Here is a 21,953-nt window from a genome sequence, read left to right on the forward strand (position 1 = left end):
ATTATTGGGAGGAAATTTCTGAGTTAGATTACATGTTAGTGGAGGTACAGGAGAGAATATAAAGATATAACTTAAGAAGTAGTGCGGATGGAAGCAGTTCATTCACTAGCCCCTGTCATGGAGTTATAGAGTACGGAGATGGGAGGTAACCCCAGAAGTGACCTATTTTACCTTCTTTCCTCCATGTGCGCAGTTCTGAACTTGAATGAACCCTGCTCTTAGCAATCTGTAGAGGGAGGTCTTTTCTCCTTTCTCTCTATCACAGGCTAGTACAGTTACTACTTTTTGGAAGTGCTGACCTGTAAGCTGAGTTGTTCCTGCCACAATGAAAGTCTGTGATTCTCCTCTTCTCCTGCCAGGGGAAGGTGAAGAGAGACTGGCATTCATTGAGCGTTTGCTAAATGATGTCTACCACGTAGTGGCTTTCACAGAAACGAGTACTGACTTCTTAGAGTCTTTCTTCATCTTTTTGATAGATGATAAAACTGATGTTCATTAAGGTTCGGTAATTCTCCCAGTCACGCAGATAGGAAGGGGTGAAACGCAGCTTTAAACTCAGCCGGGCGGAGTGTGTTTTGGGGGCGGGGGAGCACAGTGACTTGTGAGGGGGTAGAAAATGGCTGCAAGGTCCTGGGACACTTACTGCTGCCCGCTCAGCCTCTAGAGCTCAGCCGTTCTCTCTGACGCTTTGTTTTCCTGGCTTATTTGGGACCTTTTATCCACGTGCATTAAAACGCATTGTATTCAGAAGGAAACTAATGTTATTTTTTAGCTCCTATCTCAGAATTCACCTTTTTGAACTTCATTTCAATTATTAAAAAAAGATTACTTTATTCAGTGCCATGTGTCAGACAGACCCTAAGGAACGTGGATGGTAATGTGGAACTTCTTCTCACTCCATATGCAGTACTGGAATTTGTTTTACAAAATTTCCTTCCAGGATACCATAATTTTCTCATTCCTGAAATAGTTCCTAATAGAGACGCGACTCATACTTAAGAAATGACAAGCATGCCAAACACATCTCCCCTTTAGATGCCAGGCAGGAGACTGCACTTGGAAGTATGTCTGCCAGTCGCTGGGGTAGAGTAAGGGCCATTGATTTGTCTTAGCTGCTGTGTAACTGCTTCTTCAGTGGTTTCTAAGTTTCATATGCTAAGTGATTTATAATTCATTTGATTGGTAGAGGGCTCTTTTGGTAGAGGCAAGCATGTCATGTTCTTTTTACATCATCTGAGATGATGTGTATGGAGGGTTTATAGTATTTCTTACACATTAAAATATCAGAATTATCAGCAAGCCTCAAATGATAAGACTATATATCCTGATTACTCTCTAGGATCTTGTAATGGTTGGCATTTCCGCCCACCACCTAGGGGAATCACAAGCAGCGAGGAATATACTTTGTGTAAAAGGTAACGTGAATTTTTTTTTTAAACCAATGACATGTCTTTATTCAAAGGATAGTTAATTTTCCTTCACTTTTTGAAAAGTAGTAATTCCGATTTAAAGAAGATAATATGTGAAGGAAGAAGCATAACAATTGAGTAGAATGGTTTATTTTAAATTTGAAACAGAAGCCAAAATGGTCATTATCATTAAATAATAAAAATCAAAACCATATTGATGATCCTTCTTTTAATTATAAACAACAGTGATCTAAATGGAGATTGTTAAGACTTCTGTAATACCAGTTGGATTAATATGACTCAATTTAATTGCTGATCTCGTTTATGTGAAATTTACCTAAATTATGGTGATTGAAGTTGAAGTTACCTTATTTAAACTGAAATGGAGCATAAAATAGATAAAGAAATCTTAAATTATTTTAATAACTTTTCTAAAAAAGAGAAAATCTATTATCACGTAATCTTATATAGAATTTATGAGTAATTTATATTTGAAGGGCTAACCTTTCAAAATTTAATAATTATATGTTAAGGTAGAAAGAATTTTTAAAGTTACATTAAGAAAGGTTCTTTTTATAAGAACTAGAAACTATTGGTTTTTTAGATATAAGTTCTAATTACTCTGGGTTGCTTTTGATAATGAAGGAAGTTTGATATGCAGCTTTGATGATTGAATAGTCAAGAGGTCAGGTTTGATTTTATTGCAGAAATAAAGAAACTAGGTAGTAAATTTTTAAAATCCTGGTGGCATCAATGTTGTAGGAGAGGTAGAACGTGATCCTATGCAAAGGAAGTATGAGAAAATTCATAGTCCAGATGAGACTATCAAACCTTCAATTTTTAGGGAAATAATTTAAAGCAAAGCAATAGAAAGACAAAGAAATATTTGGCTTATTACGACATACTGAAGAGAAACAAATGCATGATTTTAAATGTGTCTTAAGCATAAGAGAACTTAATAAATAGCATAATTTAAGTTCAAGTACTTTATGTATCATCAAGAAAAGCTTTAAATACACTCGTCTTTTCAAATAGGGTGAAACACTTGATAATGTACACTGTGCTGTGGTTCATTTTGTATTTCTTATTATTCATATTTTTCCAGTTGAAAAATTATCTATAACATAACATCGCTTTTATCCATTTGCTATTTATAGTTTGATTTTCATTTTTTCTCTCAGAAGATCTTTTATTATTTTTTGAATGTTTAAAAACTGGCTGGATCTGTTATTTTATAGAGTATTTAAAACTTAAAAAAGTTACTGATCAAAGTCTTGCATTTTTATCTGTTTTGACCATTGAATTATCAGTTGAATTTTCTGAGTCATAAGCATTGAGAAATATTAACCCTATAGCCTCTAAAATGAACGTTTATGAATTTACCCATTGAAGAATTTAATCTGACTATTGAATTAATTGTGATTCTTACATAAAACTTTTATTCTTTATTTATTTAAAACTTCAAGCAAATTAATATAGTCCAATATTTTCAATGAAATATAGGCAATAGTAATGTAGAGAAGAGTGAAGGCATTACATTTGAAGGTGAAAAGTAGAAGCCTTGAAATCTTAGTTCAGTGACATATTACTTTTTTTTTTTTTTTTTTCCAGAACAAAATTTCTAGTATGTGGAAAATTTTCTTTAGGTCGTATCATTTTGGGAAGTAGGGCATACCTGTGCTTGACGAACTAATCCACTTGATGTCAGTGTTGCTTTAGAAAAATTCTGCTCTAAGAGGAATTGTCTAACAGAGTTGTTATGTCATGAAGGAAGCTACCTTTGCAATGCCAGTTTTTGTGGGTGGGGGGCGGTTATGAATATGTTCTGCTTTGTCATCCCCTTATTCCAGAGAAAGAGGTCAGTGAACATGGGGGGGTTGCTGTTTTGATTAACTGTTACAAATGTTTCCTAAACGTCTTCTTCCTCTTCGGTGCAAGACATGTGATAAATATGGCCTTTCAGGAGATGAAGTTTTGTTTTTGTTATTGGAGAGTCGGAGGGCAAATGCTGGAAGTTTATCTTTTAAATGGTCCAACAAAGTATATGATAAAACAGTCTTTCCTATTCTACTTAGATTTTTAGAGCAAGGAATCTGTAGGTATGGTGCCCAGTGTACTTCAGCACATTCCCAGGAAGAACTAGCAGAATGGCAGAAAAGATATGCTTCACGGTTGATAAAATTGAAACAGCAAAATGAGAATAAACAGCTCTCAGGCAGTTACATGGAAACCTTGATAGAAAAGTGGATGAATTCATTATCTCCTGAGAAAGTGGTGAGGAAAATAAACTGCATTTTTTTGTTTGTTTGTTTTAAACAGTGCCCTTGTTTGAGTCTTGACTTTGTTTCGTGCTGTATCTTGGTTTATTTCCCTGTCCTCCATATGAAACACTTGATTCTTGATAAAGTGTTTTTAGTAGCAAAAGTAGACCCATTTGCTAAAATAAAGAGCAGAACTAAACCATTTGTTTGGAGACTTGCAGGTATTATATTAATTTGTCTTCATTCAGGGAGTTTTTATTGCCATTTCTTTTTGTTGTTGTTGTTAGTTTTCTTATGTCTCTTATTTTAGCTTTATTATATTTTGTGCTTATAAAAATAACTGAAAATTAATGTACAAAATACCTTGCTTTGTAAACAGTTCCATCAGCATCTTTACCGTTAACATTTATTTGCCATGCCGAAAGTGTTTGTTTGTGTTTTTAGGAATAAAACGTAACATTAGTTGCTCTCTGTTTTCAGCTTAGTGAATGTATAGAAGGAGTAAAGGTAGAGCATAATCCTGATCTGTCCGTTACTGTCAACACCAAAAAATCTCACCAGACATGGACCTTTGCTCTCACTTGTAAGGTATGAATTTTGTGATAGTTAAAGAATATAAATGTCTTTCAGTTTTCGTAAAGGCTTTTTGGACCTTTAAATCTGTGTGTTGAAAGAGCACTGAAAATGTTTTATTCTAAGTACATTTTTATGTAGGTTCTATATTGTGATAAAGCATATTTCTGTATTTTGATCATGAAGGGTACAGATTTTTCTTAGATTTTGAGATAAAAGCTTTGTAGATGTTTAGATACTTGCTTATTTATTTATTTGGTGAAGAGGTCTTCGACATGTTGTCTTCCAAACTTAAAACGTAGGATGGGGTTCACGGCTTGTAGTTAACTATTTAAAAATTGAATTGTTTAATCTGGTGGTTCTAAGATATTCAAACAATGAGTTTGTTTTTAATTTTGATTTAATGAAATCACAAATTCTGTAATAACGGGTTTTTAATATGAGACATTTTTCTGCAGTGCTTCCCATCCTGAATTATAATATTCAAAGTTTAAGAATGAAGCAAAGTAAAATATTTCTGTGAATATATGCAGTGGAAAAGTTTTGTGTACTTTTTTGTGATGTTTCTTCCACTGTACCATCTGCATCTTGGGATGAAAAATCTGGGAACGTTTAGCTTTGGCCTTGAACCCAATTCAGTGTCTTCAGAGGTCACTGCTCTCCTATGAAGACTTCCTCCTTGAGGCTAGATGAAACTTTTTTAGGCCAAGGGTATGGAAGGTTGGAGGTGACGGTGATACAGGGCGAAAGCTTTTGCCACAGCGAAAGATGAATGTATCGCAGAAAGAGCAGGGAGGCTAGTAATGGAGCGTAAATATATCGTTTTTGAAACTGTCAGCCTTATTGAGGTATAACTGACATCATAAATATATCATTTTAACAACTGATTTTTTTTCTTAAATGGCTTATGAGTACAACTTGTGTTTTTAACATAGTATCTTAGAAGCATGGGAAAGTACAAGTCCCTTATGGCAATATTTTCATTGAAGAGCCCAATTACAACTGGATTTTTCACCCCCTTGTACTCAACAAATTATTCTAACTTCCTTGTAGCCTGCAAGAATGCTGTACCGTGTAGCATTGCTTTACGATGCTCATCGCCCTCATTTTAGTATCGTTGCAATATCTGCCGGAGATAGTGCTACCCAGGTGTCACAAGAAGTCCCAGAAAACTGTCAAGAATGGATAGGAGGAAAGATGGCCCAAAATGGATTAGATCATTACGTGTATAAAGTCGGGATAGCATTTAACACAGAAATATTTGGAACTTTTCGCCAAACCATAGTTTTCGACTTTGGATTGGAACCAGTACTCATGCAGAGAGTAATGATTGATGCAGCTTCTACAGAAGGTAAAATTTAGCCTTTTTTCCCCTGATAACAATGTATTAAAAGGCACTGTAACAGCACCATTAAAAGATAGGTACTGGCCCCTAAATATACCATGGACAGGGAGGGAATAGTAAGAAAAGGATCCCAAGTTTATTGACTCATTTACTGTGTAATGGGATTAGAATGGTTTGCATTATGCCCTGGTCACTTCATACAGTCATCAGGCAAAGCTTGCTTTGAGGTTCCCCAGACTTGTGTGAGTAGATGGTCAGGTCTCCTTTGGTCTACCAACTTCATTTGATGATTTTAGCACAGTTAAAACCTTTCAGTATTAGTTTGGGTAGAATGTAATTTCAGTGGTAATTGTGAATACACCTACAGTGTCTATCTCCATGTTCACCTGATGGTCCAATTAACTTTGCTGATATTAGTATGTTATCTCTGAATGGAAAGTCCTAAAAATAAGCTTTCATAACTTGATTTTACTAGTATAAAGGAGACCACAGTGCCTTTAATAGGATCTGCTTTCACGTTCTTGGGAAGAGGTCCCTGGTTTTAACATGCAGGCACCTGCAGAAGATGGTGAATTACTTTGTGAATTGTCATGTTACTGCCTAAACCTCAATTTTACGCCAAGATCCAGCTGGATAAGGGAAGGGCATGCTAGCCTCCATTTCCTTGGCTCTTGGTTGGATTTATAGGTGCTTTATTTTATTTCCTGAGCACTAAATATTTATTTAACAAGCACTTCGTATAGCAGAGCTGTCTGAAACTTGCTGTTATATTGGCTATAACTAAGCATATTGTGGAGGATGTTTTTCATTCTGTCCACAGTGTCCCATTTATGAGAACCTAGAAGTTTTTTTCATGAGTAAATGCTAGGACTTTATTTTTTGGACATAACGAACGGCTGGAACTGGTTCTGTCCCCTTACCTTTAGCCGTGAGTAGGGTTGAAGCAACATGTGTGCCGAAATCGAACAAGTAGGTGTTACTTCCTGTATCTGTGCTCGTGTTATTACCCAGACTTCATTTTACCCACATTTCTCATTTACTTTGATCCCTTTTACCTGTTTTTATTCTGTTGTGTTCTGCTTTTGTCATCTTTCTACTACTCTTTGGAATAAAAATATGTTAATTCCCATAGCCAAACAGATACAGTAGTTGATGAAATAAAAATACTTGATTTATATTTACTAATAGAGCAGTTAGTTGGCAGATTTTTTTCTGTAAAGGGCCAGATAGTAAATATTTTAGGTGTTACAGGGCAGATGATCTCTATTCCAATTACTCAGCTCTGCATTATAGTGAGAAAGCTGCCATAGACAATATGTAAATGGATGAGTGTGACTGTGTTCCAATAAAACTTTATTTTCAAAAACAACGCAGGCTGGATTTCTCTTGAATGCAGTGGTTTGTTTACTCTTACGCCATTACGTTGCTTTTAGAGACTAGAACTTGAGGACTACTGGATTGCACCTTTCTTAAATCATAAGGAGATTTAAAATCATACAGATACTGACATGCATCTCCTACTCTCAAATATAATTCTAAAAGGATGTTCTTGGCTTACATGTGGGTTGTACTTTAAAAGTTTGCTTTTAGATTGTGGCTTTTAACTCATGACTCATTTCCCATAAAAATAAGTTTGTAAGTGTTGTCAAAAATCTGTACTAGTTAATAAAAGCCTATTTAATTAATAATATAAAATATTAAATATCTGCAATAAAAAGAGGAAATGAGGAGGATTTCAGGGCACCCTCATGGGCTTGAGAGATTGAGGGTGCTTTGGCGGCTTTTGCCCCAGCTATGTGCTACTTTTCTAGTTGGAGAAACAGAGCAGTGGACAGACTTCAGAGTTAAATAGAACTGGATTCAAATCCTGATTTTCTACTTAATTCCTGTATGACCCTGGGCAGAGAACTTAACATCTCTGAGCTTCGTGTGGAAACTTCTGGTAAATGGGGCTAGTAATATCTGTCATAGAGGATTATCGTGAGAACTGGAACTAAACCTTGCACAGCATCTGGCACATAGCAGGCATTCAGTAGATAGTAGCTGCTGATGTTATCATTAGCCATCATTAGGATAATTTCCGGTTTGCAAACAGAAAGAAAAAAGGAAGAGAGAAGGGTTTTTTGTTTGGTTTTGTTTTTGTGTTTTTGTTCTTCTAGTGAGGACCCAGACTAGGGTGCAGCCAGGGGACTGAAGAGCAGAGATGAAGACCCAAGTTACTGAGGCAGCAGCACTTAGAGATCTTGGCAAGAGAAGTTGTCCCAAGATGAATGATGTTTTGAGACTGGTAACTGGAAGAAATAAAGAGTCTCATTTCTGATGTTTCTGATATATCAGTTTAAAAATATAGTAAAATTTATATTTGATTCAGATATGGTAGCGGGAATTAATACAGACAGGGATGTTCTCCCATTTGGGACCAATACTATATACCCTCCCCCCTTTCTATAATACTATATCCTTTTTCTTAGTGACCTTTTTGCAGTTTGATATCTTTGCCTATTTTCCTTTAAACAAGGTCTTACTTCTAATTATGTTATGGAAAATAATTGAATAAAATCAAGCATTTTCTTGAACTAATTTGGAAACATTAAAACAATTTCACATAGTGAAATTTGTTTTTCAAGGACATAGGAAAAACAAATATTACAAGAGAACAATATAAAATCTACAAAATGTATTTTCTGATAAGATATTTTGAACATTATAAAGAGAAAAACTTAAATCTAGGTTTAGGCAAGCTAGATGACATTTGATTGGCTTTTTTTGTCATTAATTTAGCTGACCTGTTGTGCTCATTTTTAGTTCTGTCTTTGATATTTTTACTACTCTTACAATTGATGTAGTTTTTTTCATTGTTTTTTCCTTGTTGGTGAGGTTCAGGTACAGAAAAAGGCATTATATGAACTAAAAAAATTTTTTTTGGATTAAAGATGTGCTTCTCACAAATTTGTGGCAAAGGACATTTACAAAAGAAGGAAGTTAGTGAGTTTCCCCCTTGCTTAGAACACAAACTGCATTATACACTTTATACCTCAATTTGAGTCATAGAAGATTTTTGCTTGACAAAACTGATCTGGAATTCTGCTTTGAATATCTGGAAACTACATGTTGGAAATTAGTTCTTATATTTAAATTTGAAAATGGTATTTATTACACATTACTTTTAGTCTAGCAATGTATGTTAAAATTAACATTAAAAGTACGTCTTAAAAATTATCTCTGGCTGTCAAAGTTGTTGGTAAATTAAGGACATGTTTATATGTATAAATATATAATGTTTACTATTACGGGGTCAGAAAATTAATAGAAAAATTGATATAAAAAATAGGGGCTTCCCTGGCAGTCCAGTGGTTAAGACTCCACGCTTCCAATGCAGGGGGCACGGGTTCAATCCCTTGTCGGGGGAACTAAGATCCCATATGCTGCATGGCGTGGCCAAAAAGAAAAAAACAGAACAAACAAAAAATAGTAGATTTGTCAATAAAAGATAAATGTAAATGAGTAGAAGCATGTAAAAAGTGTGAGGTACTCCTATGTTGTTACTCCGCTGTTTTAACTTTTTATTAGCCTCATTAAGAGAACAGACAACATGGATAAGCTAAGAGATGTTCATCTTACGTCTGAGTAGCTCTTTTAGTGAAAGGAACAATGTTGAAATGGATAGCTGAAGTCGTAGTTTGGGTTTCCTTTGGGATTTTGTTTTATTGTTGATTTGGGCTGTCAAGATTTGTAAAGCCACAGACCAAAATGTTTCCTAAGGAAGAGTGTTGTATCCAATTTTGGAATTAGGAATCATTTCGTCTCATTCTCTTTAAGTCCTAGATAAATATACCTGTTTTTAATAAATCCCACATTTGAAATGCATTTACTGCATGCTTCTTGTGTGTCAGCCTTTGTGCTGGGTATGTAGGACACTGCATGTTTTTCTCCTAACTTCTTATCCACGGTCTAGGGTTTGTTAAGGATAATTTTCAAGTCTGCTGTACTACATACTTCAAGATAAAACAAACCAACCCTTTGGATGCTTTATTAGAATAGTAACTATGTGGCTGAAACGAGAGCAGTTGCTATTCACAGTAATCAGAAGGGTGAGGGAAGTTGGGAAGCGAATCTTGTGTCAGACTAGTTATTCCAACCTTGGATTCTATTTTTGATAGTAACAGTTCTTCCCTACGTTATCTTCAGGAAATTATGTTCTAATTATCAGGTACGTTCTAATTATCTTTAACTTTTTCTTATGAATTTCTCTTAAAATACATGTGTAGCTTCTGCCTATCAAATCTCAGGGTAACACATTCTGTAGGTTTCTAATTTGTCAGCGTTTCAGGTTTATTATTACAGGAATTGGTTAATAAGTCAGTGTTAAACTCGCCCTAAGTGATTTTATGCATATTGATTCTAACCTGTTCACTTTTCATCTTTCCAGAATGTTTTTTTTTTTTTAAATTTTAGCCTAGTTTAGACTGAGGAAGAGTGCTTTCTTACCATGGATGGACTGGCTCAGGCTGCCCTGAGCAGTGTTCACATCTGGGTTGCATGTTAGCTGGTGCATGTGCTGCATGGGGGGCGAGATGAGCCCCAGGACTAGGGTGTCCAGTGTCCCCCTGGGGGAGCCCCAGCTTCCTCCTTTGTTTAAAGAGGAGCTCTTAAGACCTAATGACCTTTAAGCACTGTAAGTAGGTGGGTAATTAAACAGGTTTAATAAGAAGCTTTTTACAACTGAGAGGATTGGAGGCAGAAGTTTGTCTCAAGTTGAACATGAGCAGGGAAAGAGAAGTGGTTTTTGCAGAAGAAACCCTCAGTAGTCACTGGCCCCAGTCCATCTCGGACGCCTGAGTTAATGGCCAAGGTCAGTGGTTTGTAGACTTTTTGATGCCGGCACACATGGATTTTCCCAAGATTCTTCTCCCTGCTCCCCTAGCTCTCCCCTCTCCTATATTGTATTTATAGTTATTAAAAAGATGGAATAAAATTTAACATTGTTTCGGAATTGTTTTGAAATTGTTGTGCTACCAGCTGAAGACATTCATTTTAAGAACTTCATAAAATCAGGGTGGGAATCATGGTAGTAAATAGGTAAAATGAGAAAAACAAATACTATTTCTCATGCCACTTTTCCCAAAAAGCCTGAATACTTTTAGCCCAGAGTAGAATGATTTTCTGCAAAATTTGCTTTGTATATTAAATAGGTGATGCAAAAAGCTTTTTTAAAGGAAAGCTGTACCATTTTAAGTTTGTTATTATCCCAGTTACTTAAATGGCAGTTAGGAATAGCTAGTGACTTTTTAAAGAATGTGAATATAATATTGATGTAGGTATAGTCTGAATCAGTTTCTTATTTAAAATAAAATTATGAAATATAATTTCCCTATGCCCAAAGAATAGACATCCTTTTATTACCTATTAACTAAATTCTTCAATACTGCACAGAGTTTAGTGTTTTTTTTTTTGAAGAGCTGGTTATTTGGTTTCTGTACCATTAGTGTTTCTCCTTTTGACTTTTGAATTAAGGGAAGAAAATTATGTACATCCTTGCTATTTTGTTAATAGTATCTGATCTTTAGTGATGGTATAATCTGTTTTAGGAATGTTGGCGTTTGTATAATTTAAATATTTTTTATAGCTATGATCTAATGAAAGGATAGGAAGGGCCCAATTTTAGAGTGATTTAGGAACAAAATGTGGTTAGTTTATGAAACTTCTCGTGAGGCTATTGCAAAAACAGACCATCATTATCTCATCCAGAGGATTTTAAAAATGCAAAATTTTAACAAGAAGACCATCTTTATATATTGATGGTTATAGTTGTGTTTATATTGCCATTTGATGAATAATAAAACTGGCATGTAAAAATGCCTTTTCAAGGAACAAAGATTAGAAATTAGGACTTGTACATTTTGATCTTTATTATGATACTAGGATAAACTATTTTCTAATATTGAGAAATTTCTCTTGGTGGATGACTATACTTATATGTTTATAGTTTATATATAACATTTAAATATAGCAAAATCTGTCACTAAGCAAGACAAGACAATTATACAATCTGCTCTCATTTCAAAGATAGCACAGGATAACTTGTCTTTGCGCTTTGGAGACTGATCTCTGTTTAAACTTTTTATTATTTCTTCCTAAAATTTTAACTTGAGTTGTAAAAACCATCTTTCCAATTAGGTTATATTAAAACTGGATCTTGGCCTAATGAGTTAGTTAAGCAAATTTTTTTTCCCCTTTTGGTCAAGTTTCATATTTATAGGTGTATGTGTGTTCCACCCAATAGAAAACTAAAATGCACTGTGGATAGAGTGAGGCTACCCAATGCTCAGGATTTATGTTACGATGTATTTCACCCGGTGCGGGTATTCTGCTGCATTTTTTTTCCAGAGCTGTGAAAACTTGATCAGTCGTTCATTTTGACATTGTGCTCTACTTACCATGCAATTTAACTGAGGCTAAACTGGATTTTTCTGAAATGGCATTTGAATAGTACATTTTATCACTTTTAATGTGGAATTTAATGTGGGAAAAAAACACAAAAGGTTTTTGTTTCTCTAGTAGGAAGAGAAAAGTGATTATCACCTGATGAGATTTTGTCTTATGAGAAATTTACCATACTTTCTTCCTGCAGATCAGATTTCTCTTGACTAAAGGATTAAGTTCTAAATGTTAATCTATATTTTTTAAATGTTAATAACTATTTCTGGTATGTCCTAGCCTGAGGTACAAAAAAATATTTTTTACATGAATTCTTATTTATGTTATTTTGTTAACCTAGACAAAAACATATTTCTCACATGGGGAAAACACTCTGTCAACTGGGGTTTTATATTGTTTCATTTTTAAGAACTTTAGCATACAAAATTTTCTTACCAAAATGCACAGTGTATTATTTGAGAATTTTAATGTTGTGTTCCTTTATAAATGTGTTTTTTGTTTCCATTTAGATCTTGAGTACCTGATGCATGCAAAACAGCAGCTAGTAACCACGGCTAAGCGTTGGGATTCTTCTTCTAAGACTATTATAGATTTTGAACCTAATGAAACTACTGATTTGGAGAAGAGCCTTCTTATCAGATACCAAATTCCTCTCTCTGCTGACCAGCTATTTACCCAGTCCGTTTTAGACAAATCATTGACCAAGACCAACTATCAGTCACGGTTGCATGACCTCCTTTATATTGAGGAGATAGCCCAGTATAAGGAAGTCAGCAAGTAAGTTACTTTAGAAGCACTTTGCTTTTCTTTCTTTCTTTTTTAAAATCTCCCCTTTGGATAGTATTTTTCATGTTTAAAATACGGAGGGGTGCCTAAGCGCAGCCAGGTGGTGAAACGGTTGTTATTCAGTAGCTGTTATCCAGGATTGGTATATGAGCTTAAGGGAAGAGCTGTGCTCACCTTGGCATCCCTAGTGTACAGTGCCTTGCTGCCGCGTGCTGGGAGTATAAACGCATGGTCCCTGCTCTTCAGGAGGTCTCTGTCAGTGGGAGGGCAAACACTCAATGATTATTTGTCGAATAAATGTTCAAAAACTGAAGGAGACCACATATTTTGAAAAATAATCATGAAAGTAGTATTGAGGGAATTCATACTGGTTTCTTACATTTTAATTATAAGGATTGGACTATACAGGAACACCTCAGAGATAGTGTGGGCTTGGTTCCAGACCACCACGATAAAGCAAATATTGCAGTAAAGCAAGTCACATGAATTTGTTGATTTCCCAGTACATATAAGACTTAGGTTTACACTATTCTGTAGGCCATTAAGTGAAATATCAGGATGTCTAAAAAAAAAGGTACATACCTTAATTAAAAAATACTTTATTGCTAAAAAATGCCCACCATCGTCTGGCCTTCAGCAAGTCATAATCTTTTTGCCGGTGGAGGGTCTTGCGTCAGTGTTGCTGGCTGCTGACTGATCAGGGTGGTTCGTGGTTGCTGCAGGTTGAGGTGGCTGTGTCTTATTTTAATTTCTTAAAATTGCTGCATCGATTGACTCTTCACGAACAGTTTCTCTGTAGCAGCAACACTGTTTGATGGCATTTTACCCACAGTTAGAACTTCTTCCAAACTGGAGTCAATCCTCTCAAACCCTGCCACTGCTCTATCATCTACGTTTATGTCATATTCTAAATCCTCTGTTGTCATCTCAACAGTCTTCACAGCCTCTTCACCAGGAGTAGATTCCATCTCAAGAAACCACTCTCTTTGCTCATCCATAAGAAGGAACTCCCTCATCTGTTAGCTTTTTATCACGAGATTGCAGTAATTCAGTCCCATCTTCGGGCTCCACTTCTAATTCTAGTTCTCTTGCTGTTTCTACCACATCTGCAGTTTCTTCCTCCACTGAAGTCTTGAACCCCTCAAAGTCATCCATGAGGGTTGGAATCAGCTTCTTTTATTAAACTATGGTTACTGTTGATATTCTGACCTCTTCCCATGAATTACAAATGTTTTTAATGGCGTCTAGAATGGCAGATCCTTTCTAGAAGGTGTTCAGTTGACTTTGCCCAGATCCATCAGAGGAATCACTGTCTATAGCAGCCATAGCCTTATGAAATATATTTCTTAAATAATAAGACTTGTTAGTCGAAATTACTTCTTGATCCATGGGCTTTAGAATGGATGTTGTGTTATCAGGCATGAAAACAACATTAATCTTGTTGTTCCTCTCCATCAGAGCTCTTGGGTAACCAGGTGCATTGATAGGAGTAGTATTTTGAAAGGAATCTTTTTTCTGAGCAGTAGGTCTCAACAGGGGACTTAAAATATTCAGTTAACCATGCTGTAAACAGATGTGCTGTCATCCAGGCTTTGTTGTTCCATTTATAGGGCACAGGTGGAGTAGATTTAACATATTTCTTAAGGGCCCTAGGATTTTTGGAATCGTAAGTGAACATTGGCTTCAACTTAAAGTCACCAGCTGCATTAGCCCATAATGAGAGTCAGCCTGCCCTTTGAAGCTCTGAAGCCAGGCAGTGACTTCCCCTCTCTAAAGTCCTAGGTGGAGTCTTCTTCCAACAGAAGGCTGTTTCATCTATACTGAGAATCTGCCGTTTGGTGTAGCCACCTTCACTAAGTATCTTAGCTAGATCTTCTGGATAACTTGTTACAGCTTTTTGCATCAGCATTTGCTGCTTCACCTTGCACTTCTACTTACATTATGGAGATGGCTTCTTTTTTCAACCTCGTGAACCACCTCTGCTAGCTTCAAGCTTTTCTTCTGCAGCTTCTTCACCTCTCTCAACCTTCATAGAATTAAAGAGAGTTGGGGCTTGTTCTGGATTAGGGTTTGGTTTAAGGGACTGTTGTGGCTGGTTTGATCTATCCAAACCACTAAAACTTTCTCCATATCAGCAGTAAAGCTGTTTTTCTTTCTTACTATTTGTGTGTTCATTGAAGTACAACTTCTAATTTCCTTCAAGAACTTTTCCTTCACAGTCACAACTTGGCTATAACTGGTACACGAGGCCTAGCTTTTGGCCTGCCTCAGCTTTTGACATGCCTTCCTCACTAAGCTTGATCATTTCTGGCTTTTGATATAAAGTGAGAGACATGTGACTCTTTCTTTCACTTGAACACTTAGAGGTCATTATAGGGTTATTAACTGGCCTAATTTCATTACTCTTGTGTCTCAGGGAATAGGGGGTCTGAGGAGAGGGAGAGAGATGGGGGAACGGCCAGTTGGTGGAGCAATCAGAACACACACAGTTGTTTGCTGTCTTGCACGGTTGCGTTTTGTGGCATCGCAAAACAGTTAAAATGGTAACATAAAAGATCACCATAACACATATAATAATAATGGAAAAGTTTGAAATATTGTGAGAACTACCAGAATGTGACACAGAGACATGAAGTGAACAAATGTTGTTGAAAAAATGGCACCTATAGCCTTGCTTGACTTAGGGTTGCCATAACCCTTCAATTCGTCAAAAACGCAGTATCTGCAAAGGACAATGAAGTGCAGTAAAACAAGGTAGACCTGTACTTTTACGTGGTCACCTTAGAATTTCTCTTTTTGAAAATGGATTGAATGAAACCTCTCAAGATTAGAAAAAATGTATTTCGGCTTGAGGCTGAATTTGATAATCAGGTTTATCTTTTTATTTTTTAAAGAAAGATGATTTTTTTCAAAGCAGTCCAGATATTAAGAGTTCTTTTTATGTTAAGTTTTAGTATGAGATGTGTGGAGATGGTAAGAATAATACTGCATTTCATTTAAGTTTTAGAATATGCTTCTGAGTTCTTTCAAGATTTATTTTCAACTTCTCTTGTCCTCAGCTACATGGTGTTGTGCATTCAATAATGATTCCACCTTGCAGTGAAATCGATTTCATTCTAAGATATACATTTTCAAAAGAAATTGGCTCTGGCTGAAGCTCTCATGTGCATGTGCATCAGAGTGTGTCGTGGCCTGCAGGACTGGGGCATTGTGGCTGCCCAGCACTAAAGCTGGCAGGACAAGCCCGATACGCGGACGCTCATTTCTTCATTGCAGTGGCTGAGGCCTCTGTTGATTCAACCTTGGTTCTGTGGCTCTGCCTCAACAGACCCAGCTGTTTTTTGGCTTATTACCATGGTTGACTTTTGTTGTCATTCATTTAGTCTGAAATTGCATGAAGGGAAACTCACTATATATAGCTTTGAAGTGTTTTGAAAGTTACACTCAAGAGGTATAACTATTTCTAACATAGACGGAGCCATATTTCTTTTAGCTGGAAGTATGGTTTTAAATCGGCCGGAAACTTCCATGGGCTACTATTCTGCCATTTCCAAAAATGTTAGGAATCCTGTAAGCTTTCAAGTTGATTTTAAAATGTGGCATGGAACCATGGAAAGATGGTTTTCCTTCTTTTTAAGACGTATCTTTGTTAATTATAGGATATATTTTGTATTTTAGGTATTTCTGAGTTACTAAATCTCAAAAATGCATATTATTTTAATACTTAAGAACGCTTACTAATGTCTTTTTAGTTTCAGCCTGTTAATCTTTTAGAAAAATTAAATATTAGTAGCTGTAACTTTGAGAAGGTCTCTAATGTCTGCATCTTGAACATATGGTGACTTTTCTGTAGGAAAAGCTGTATTTCTTAGTTCTAGTGTCTCTGCCTCAAGAGTTTTGTTGCAAGGCACAACTCAATGTCATAAAAGAATTCTCTTATTGCTTTAAAACTGTGAGATTAATTTTTCATGCCTGCTAAATTGTGATCAAGTGTTTTGGGATGGTAGATTCTAAAATAGATGTAACAGTAAAACTTTAATATATTACCCAAGTTAGTTGAGAAAACATTATAGGATTACAAGAATTTGTTAGGGAATAATATGAAGTAGGTGAAATGGGAATATGGTGCCTGGAAAAAAAATCAGATTATTACAAGCATGTAAAATTAATTCAATGAACAGAATTTATTGAGTATTCGAAGTGTTAGGTTCTAGGCTGGTCATTGCTGATTCTGAGGTAAACAAGTTACGTTTCGTTTCCCCAGAGCTTGAATGACATATCAAAGTCAGCTTTCTGGACCAGGTGGCATTTAAGCTGAATTTTGAAAAACAGGTAGAATTGTCAGGTGAAGAAACAGGACAAAGGTATTTAGTTTGAAGAAACAGGATAGGAGAATAAGAGCATAGAGTTGTGGGGGAAGCTGCCAGTCGGTCATCGTAATTTTAATGGAAGGGAGGTGTGTGGTGGGGTGGTGAGATAGAAAGCTGTTTACACTTTACCCTCGGAGCCGCCTATCATCAGACTCACATTTTACAGAGACCCTCTAGTGGTGGCTTGGAGAATAGATCTGAAGCAAGACATGGTAGGAGTTCGTTACAGTAATTCAAGTTAGAAATGTTGAGATGCAGATAATTTAGGAAGAAGAGGAACTAACAGGGCTTGGTGATTGTATGATGGGGAATGAAGGTTGGTGAGAGAGACAAGGTCAGGGATAACTTGGTTTCTGTCTGGGACAACTAGGTGGATAGTGCCATTACCTAAGCTGTCTAATACACGGGAGGATTGGTTTGGGGTGGTACGTGGGGAAGTCACATGGTGATTCTCTTTTGCTTGTACTGAATTTGCAGAGCATGTAATCCAATGTGCGTATTTGGCAGTTAGGTTTACAGCCCAGAGCTGAGAGATCTAGGAGAGGGCGTCCTCGTCTTGTGAGAGCCGGCAGGGTAAGGAGAGAGCAGGGTGGATGCTTAGAAGGGGGGTGGTGCTTGGATGGAAGACGGAGGAACAGCCAGAAAAGTAGGAGGAGAACTAGGAGAGGCTGACTGTACAGAAGCCAGTGGAAGAGGGAGTTTAAAGGAAACGGAAAGTGGTCGCAAAGTAATAATAATTTTACAAAAGATCAGAAAGCTGGACATCAAGTTTAGCAACAGAGAGGTCACTTGTGAATTGAGAGTGGACTGCAAGGAATCTCTGCTCTGAGAAGGTTGTTAATGACCACACATCAGTTATATGGATGATAAAAACAAAGTAGAAATTTAACTTCATTTGAAAAAACGTGAAAAACCTAAGGGTTCCTGTTCTTCTGTAAAGCATATATTTTATTTTTTTAAAAAAAGGAAGGTGAACATAGACTATATGTAAACTGGGGAGGGTGGTATACTTTTGTTTCATTTTATGACTTATTTTTATATGAATCCTTAGTGCACATTCCAGTCTTGAAAGAATCAAACATAAGTAGATAACATACAATCTGTGTTTCTTTAAATTATATTGTACTTTTCTAGTTTGGATCTAGTGAAATATGGATAGAGAATGAGAGAAATATAACATGATTTTTTAAAATTCCATATATATATATATATATATATATATATATGATACACAGAGCAAGTACTCCTGGAATTCATTTGATCCTCATAGAAAGCCACGTTATTATATATTAAATTTATATTTATAATAAAGTATATTTTTACATATCTTTTTGGAGCCTTAAGTATTCTAAGTGTTTTTTAACTATTTATTTATTTTGGGCTGCGTTGGGTCTTTGTTGCTGTGCGTGGGCTTTCTCTAGTTGCGGTGAGCAGAGGCCACTCCTCGTTGCGGTGCGTGGGCTTCTCACTGCAGTGGCTTCTCACGTTGCAGAGCACGGGCTCTAGGCGCACGGGCTTCAGTAGTTGTGGCGCACGGGCTTAGTTGCTCCATGGCATGTGGGATCTTCCCGGACTAGGGCTGGAACCCATGTCCCCTGCATTGGCAGGTGGATTCTTAACCACTGTGCCACCAGGGAAGCCCTTAAGTGTACTTTAAAATAACTAATGGAGCTTATAAACGCTATGACTTGTTACGTGCATAAACAGCTGTTCAGATGTATTATTTTCCTTAAGTGTTTTCTTATTTCTGTTAAAATATTTATCTAGTTTTACAGTTTTCTAACTTTAAAGTATATAAATGGAAACTCAAAATTTGAATATAATGTTTTAATTAGAATTGGTTTCCTAATATTGTAAGCAGTACAAATGTTTGTGTTACAGAAGTGCATAATGTTTTAGAAAAGGTTTTTTTTTCTTTTTCCTTAAGAATTTATAAGACATTCTTGACATCACGTCAAGAAAATTCAGAAAATTTCAGAAAATCACAAGAAAATACAGTAGTACCATTAAAATACAGTAGTACCATTCCACAAATGGGTATATAGATTATAAAAGTTTTTTCATTCAAATTTTTTAAACCTTATTAAGAAAAAGGAGACAGGGCTTCCCTGGTGGCACAGTGGTTGAGAATCCGCCTGCTGATGCAGGGGACACGGATTCGTGCCTCGGTCCAGGAAGATCCCACATGCCGCGGAGCGGCTGGGCCCGTGAGCCATGGCCACTGAGCCTGTGCGTCTGGAGCCTGTGCTCCGCAACGGGAGAGGCCACAACAGTGAGAGGCCCGCGTACTGCAAAAAAAAAAAAAAGAAAAGAAAAGAAAAAGGAGACAGTCTTCCCATTGTTACCACTGTGTCTTCTCTCTCACAGCGCCATTTCAGAGTGGCAAAGGAGAAGAGCTATTAACTAATTTAAATCTTTCTTTCACTTCATCTTTCTTGACTGTGTGAATTAATCTTGATTCTCTGTGCTTCTTGCACACACATGTTCTCTTTCATGCTCACGTGTGCTCATGGAAGTGGGAGTGAGTGCACCAGCCATTGTCTAATAAGATAGCCTTTAACTTTTCTTTCCATAATTTGGGCATGAGACCTGCCTTGATGTAGCCATGAATAAAAATGTATTCTGGATGTTATTCGCCAGCGGTATTGGAAGAGAAATTTTATGGTTAGAATCTTGGTAAGATCTACTTGGAAAGCAGCAGTTTAATAAAAGTCTGTTGTAGCTTCAGTACAGTACATTTCCTTCTGGCTTTAGGTGATTTTAAAGTCTTGATTGTCCTAATGGTATATTCAAACAGACTTTCATATTAACTAACACATGATATTTCATTTTATTAAAAAATCGTACCTAGTTTCATTTTAAATGCTCAAACTTAAAAATATGTGTATTCTTCAACACAACTAAGCATGCATTTTTATAAACTTGGAGAGTTTATTCACTTAAAGTTTTGTTGTTTCCAGCTTGGATTAAAGACAGTATATGATTTGTAGCTCAGTGCAGTGGAATTGATAATGAACCTTTAATTTTTCTATGTTTATATTTGATTTGTTTTGCTCTCTTATTTAGTTTTAATGTTTTTGATGTAAAATATTCAAACTCATTTTCTACTTCTGACTTAGGTTCAACCTTAAAGTGCAATTGCAGATTCTAGCAAGCTTCATGCTCACTGGAGTTTCTGGAGGTGCAAAGTATGCTCAGAATGGACAGCTTTTTGGCCGTTTCAAGCTTACTGAAACACTTTCTGAAGATACTTTGGCTGGACGGCTGGTGATGACCAAAGTCAATGCTGTTTATTTATTACCAGTCCCTAAAGAGAAGTTAGTACAGACCCAGGGAACCAAAGAGAAGGTTTATGAAGCTACTATTGAAGAAAAAACAAAAGAATATATATTTTTAAGGATATCCAGGGAATGCTGTGAAGAACTTAATCTTCGGCCTGATTATGACACACAGGTATGTTTTGAAGTGTGGCAGTTTCACTGTGGTTGTCTGTAGTTTCCCTGTCAGCAGATCCTCTTCTTCTGGTTTGTTTTCCCTCCCTCTGCCACAGCTAGAAGTGCAGTTGACTTTGAAGTATTGATTCTGGTGGGTGGAGAATTGGACCTTTGATAACTTTTAGAGAAAATCGATTCTCTTTAAGTAAAATCTAAAACATTCCAGTTTTATACGAGGTCAAGCTTTCTGATTTCTGTTTTAAATCAGCAACAGAAGAACAGATTAAAATAAACTAAGCTAGATCCTGTGGCAGTTCTTATCTGAAGTTGTATCTGCTCCTGTTCTTTTTTTTTTTTTTTTTTTTTGTGGTACGCGGGCCTCTCACTGTTGCGGCCTCTCCCGTTGCGGAGCACAGGCTCCAGACGCACAGGCTCAGCGGCCATGGCTCACGGGCCCAGCCGCTCCGCGGCATGTGGGATCTTCCTGGACCGGGGCACGAACCCGTGTGCCCTGCATCGGCAGGTGGACTCTCAACCACTGCGCCACCAGGGAAGCCCTGCTCTTGTTCTTTTTGTCTTTATTGATTTTTAGGTGAACTGTGCTCAGTCTGCCATATTTACCTGGAAAGCTACTCTTTTTTTCTTTTTAAATATAGCATTTGGTGAATATTATCCATTCATAGTAAATCAATACGGTGTCATAGGCCTGGTTTTCACCCTTGAGAGATGATATTTCACAGATGTTCTACTAATTTTATCAAATATATTCTTCTTAGGAATGGTGGAATCAGATAATCTTTATTTAAAGATTAAGTAATTTACAAGTGCCTCAGTTTCTTTAGATGAAAAATGAGGTTAATAATAGTATACACGTCATTGGTGCTATTAAATGGGATAATCTATGTAAAGTGCATGTTACAGTGCCTGGCACTGAATAAACAAAGCAAATATTAGGCATAGTATTATTACACTATCTCCACAGAGCATTCTAGGAAGCTGAAAAGCACTGATGTTTGCTTTAATGCTTTTAAAAAAAATTTTTTTGTTTTGTCTTTCAGGTTGAACTTCAGTTTCAATTAAATCGATTACCCCTCTGTGAAATGCATTATGCGCTAGACAGGATCAAGGACAATGGGGTTTTGTTTCCAGACATCACTATGACTCCAACCATACCTTGGAGTCCCAACAGGTACAAAAAAGAGATATGTCATTCCAGAAGTTACATAAATTTTAAATTGAATATCTGTATCAAATAACTCATATGTTTATAAGAAGGTTTCCATATATTCTTCAAGAGAGATGTTATTAGTTGAGAAAAGAGAGTACAAGAACTCTTA

General features: G+C 36.4%; 1 protein-coding gene across 8 annotated transcripts in view; it reads left to right on the forward strand.

Annotated features, from left to right (window-relative positions):
- HELZ (helicase with zinc finger) overlaps positions 1–21,953 on the forward strand; it is a 150,038-nt gene that overhangs the window by 43,604 nt on the left and 84,481 nt on the right. For 7 of the 8 annotated variants that reach the window (XM_027080418.1, XM_027080415.1, XM_027080421.1 and 4 more), the window contains 7 exons: positions 1,340–1,415; positions 3,485–3,683; positions 4,151–4,258; positions 5,297–5,594; positions 12,536–12,803; positions 20,302–20,635; positions 21,675–21,805. In XM_027080418.1, the coding sequence (XP_026936219.1) occupies positions 1,340–1,415; positions 3,485–3,683; positions 4,151–4,258; positions 5,297–5,594; positions 12,536–12,803; positions 20,302–20,635; positions 21,675–21,805 (1,414 nt within the window). The remainder of the gene's footprint in view (positions 1–1,339; positions 1,416–3,484; positions 3,684–4,150; positions 4,259–5,296; positions 5,595–12,535; positions 12,804–20,301; positions 20,636–21,674; positions 21,806–21,953) is intronic. The other variant, XM_027080422.1, reaches the window with a different exon arrangement.

The sequence above is a fragment of the Aethalodelphis obliquidens genome, unplaced genomic scaffold (genome assembly GCF_003676395.1).
Source record: "Aethalodelphis obliquidens isolate GAN/ISIS:26980383/991018 unplaced genomic scaffold, ASM367639v1 scaffold44, whole genome shotgun sequence".
Taxonomy (NCBI): Eukaryota; Metazoa; Chordata; class Mammalia; order Artiodactyla; family Delphinidae; genus Aethalodelphis; species Aethalodelphis obliquidens.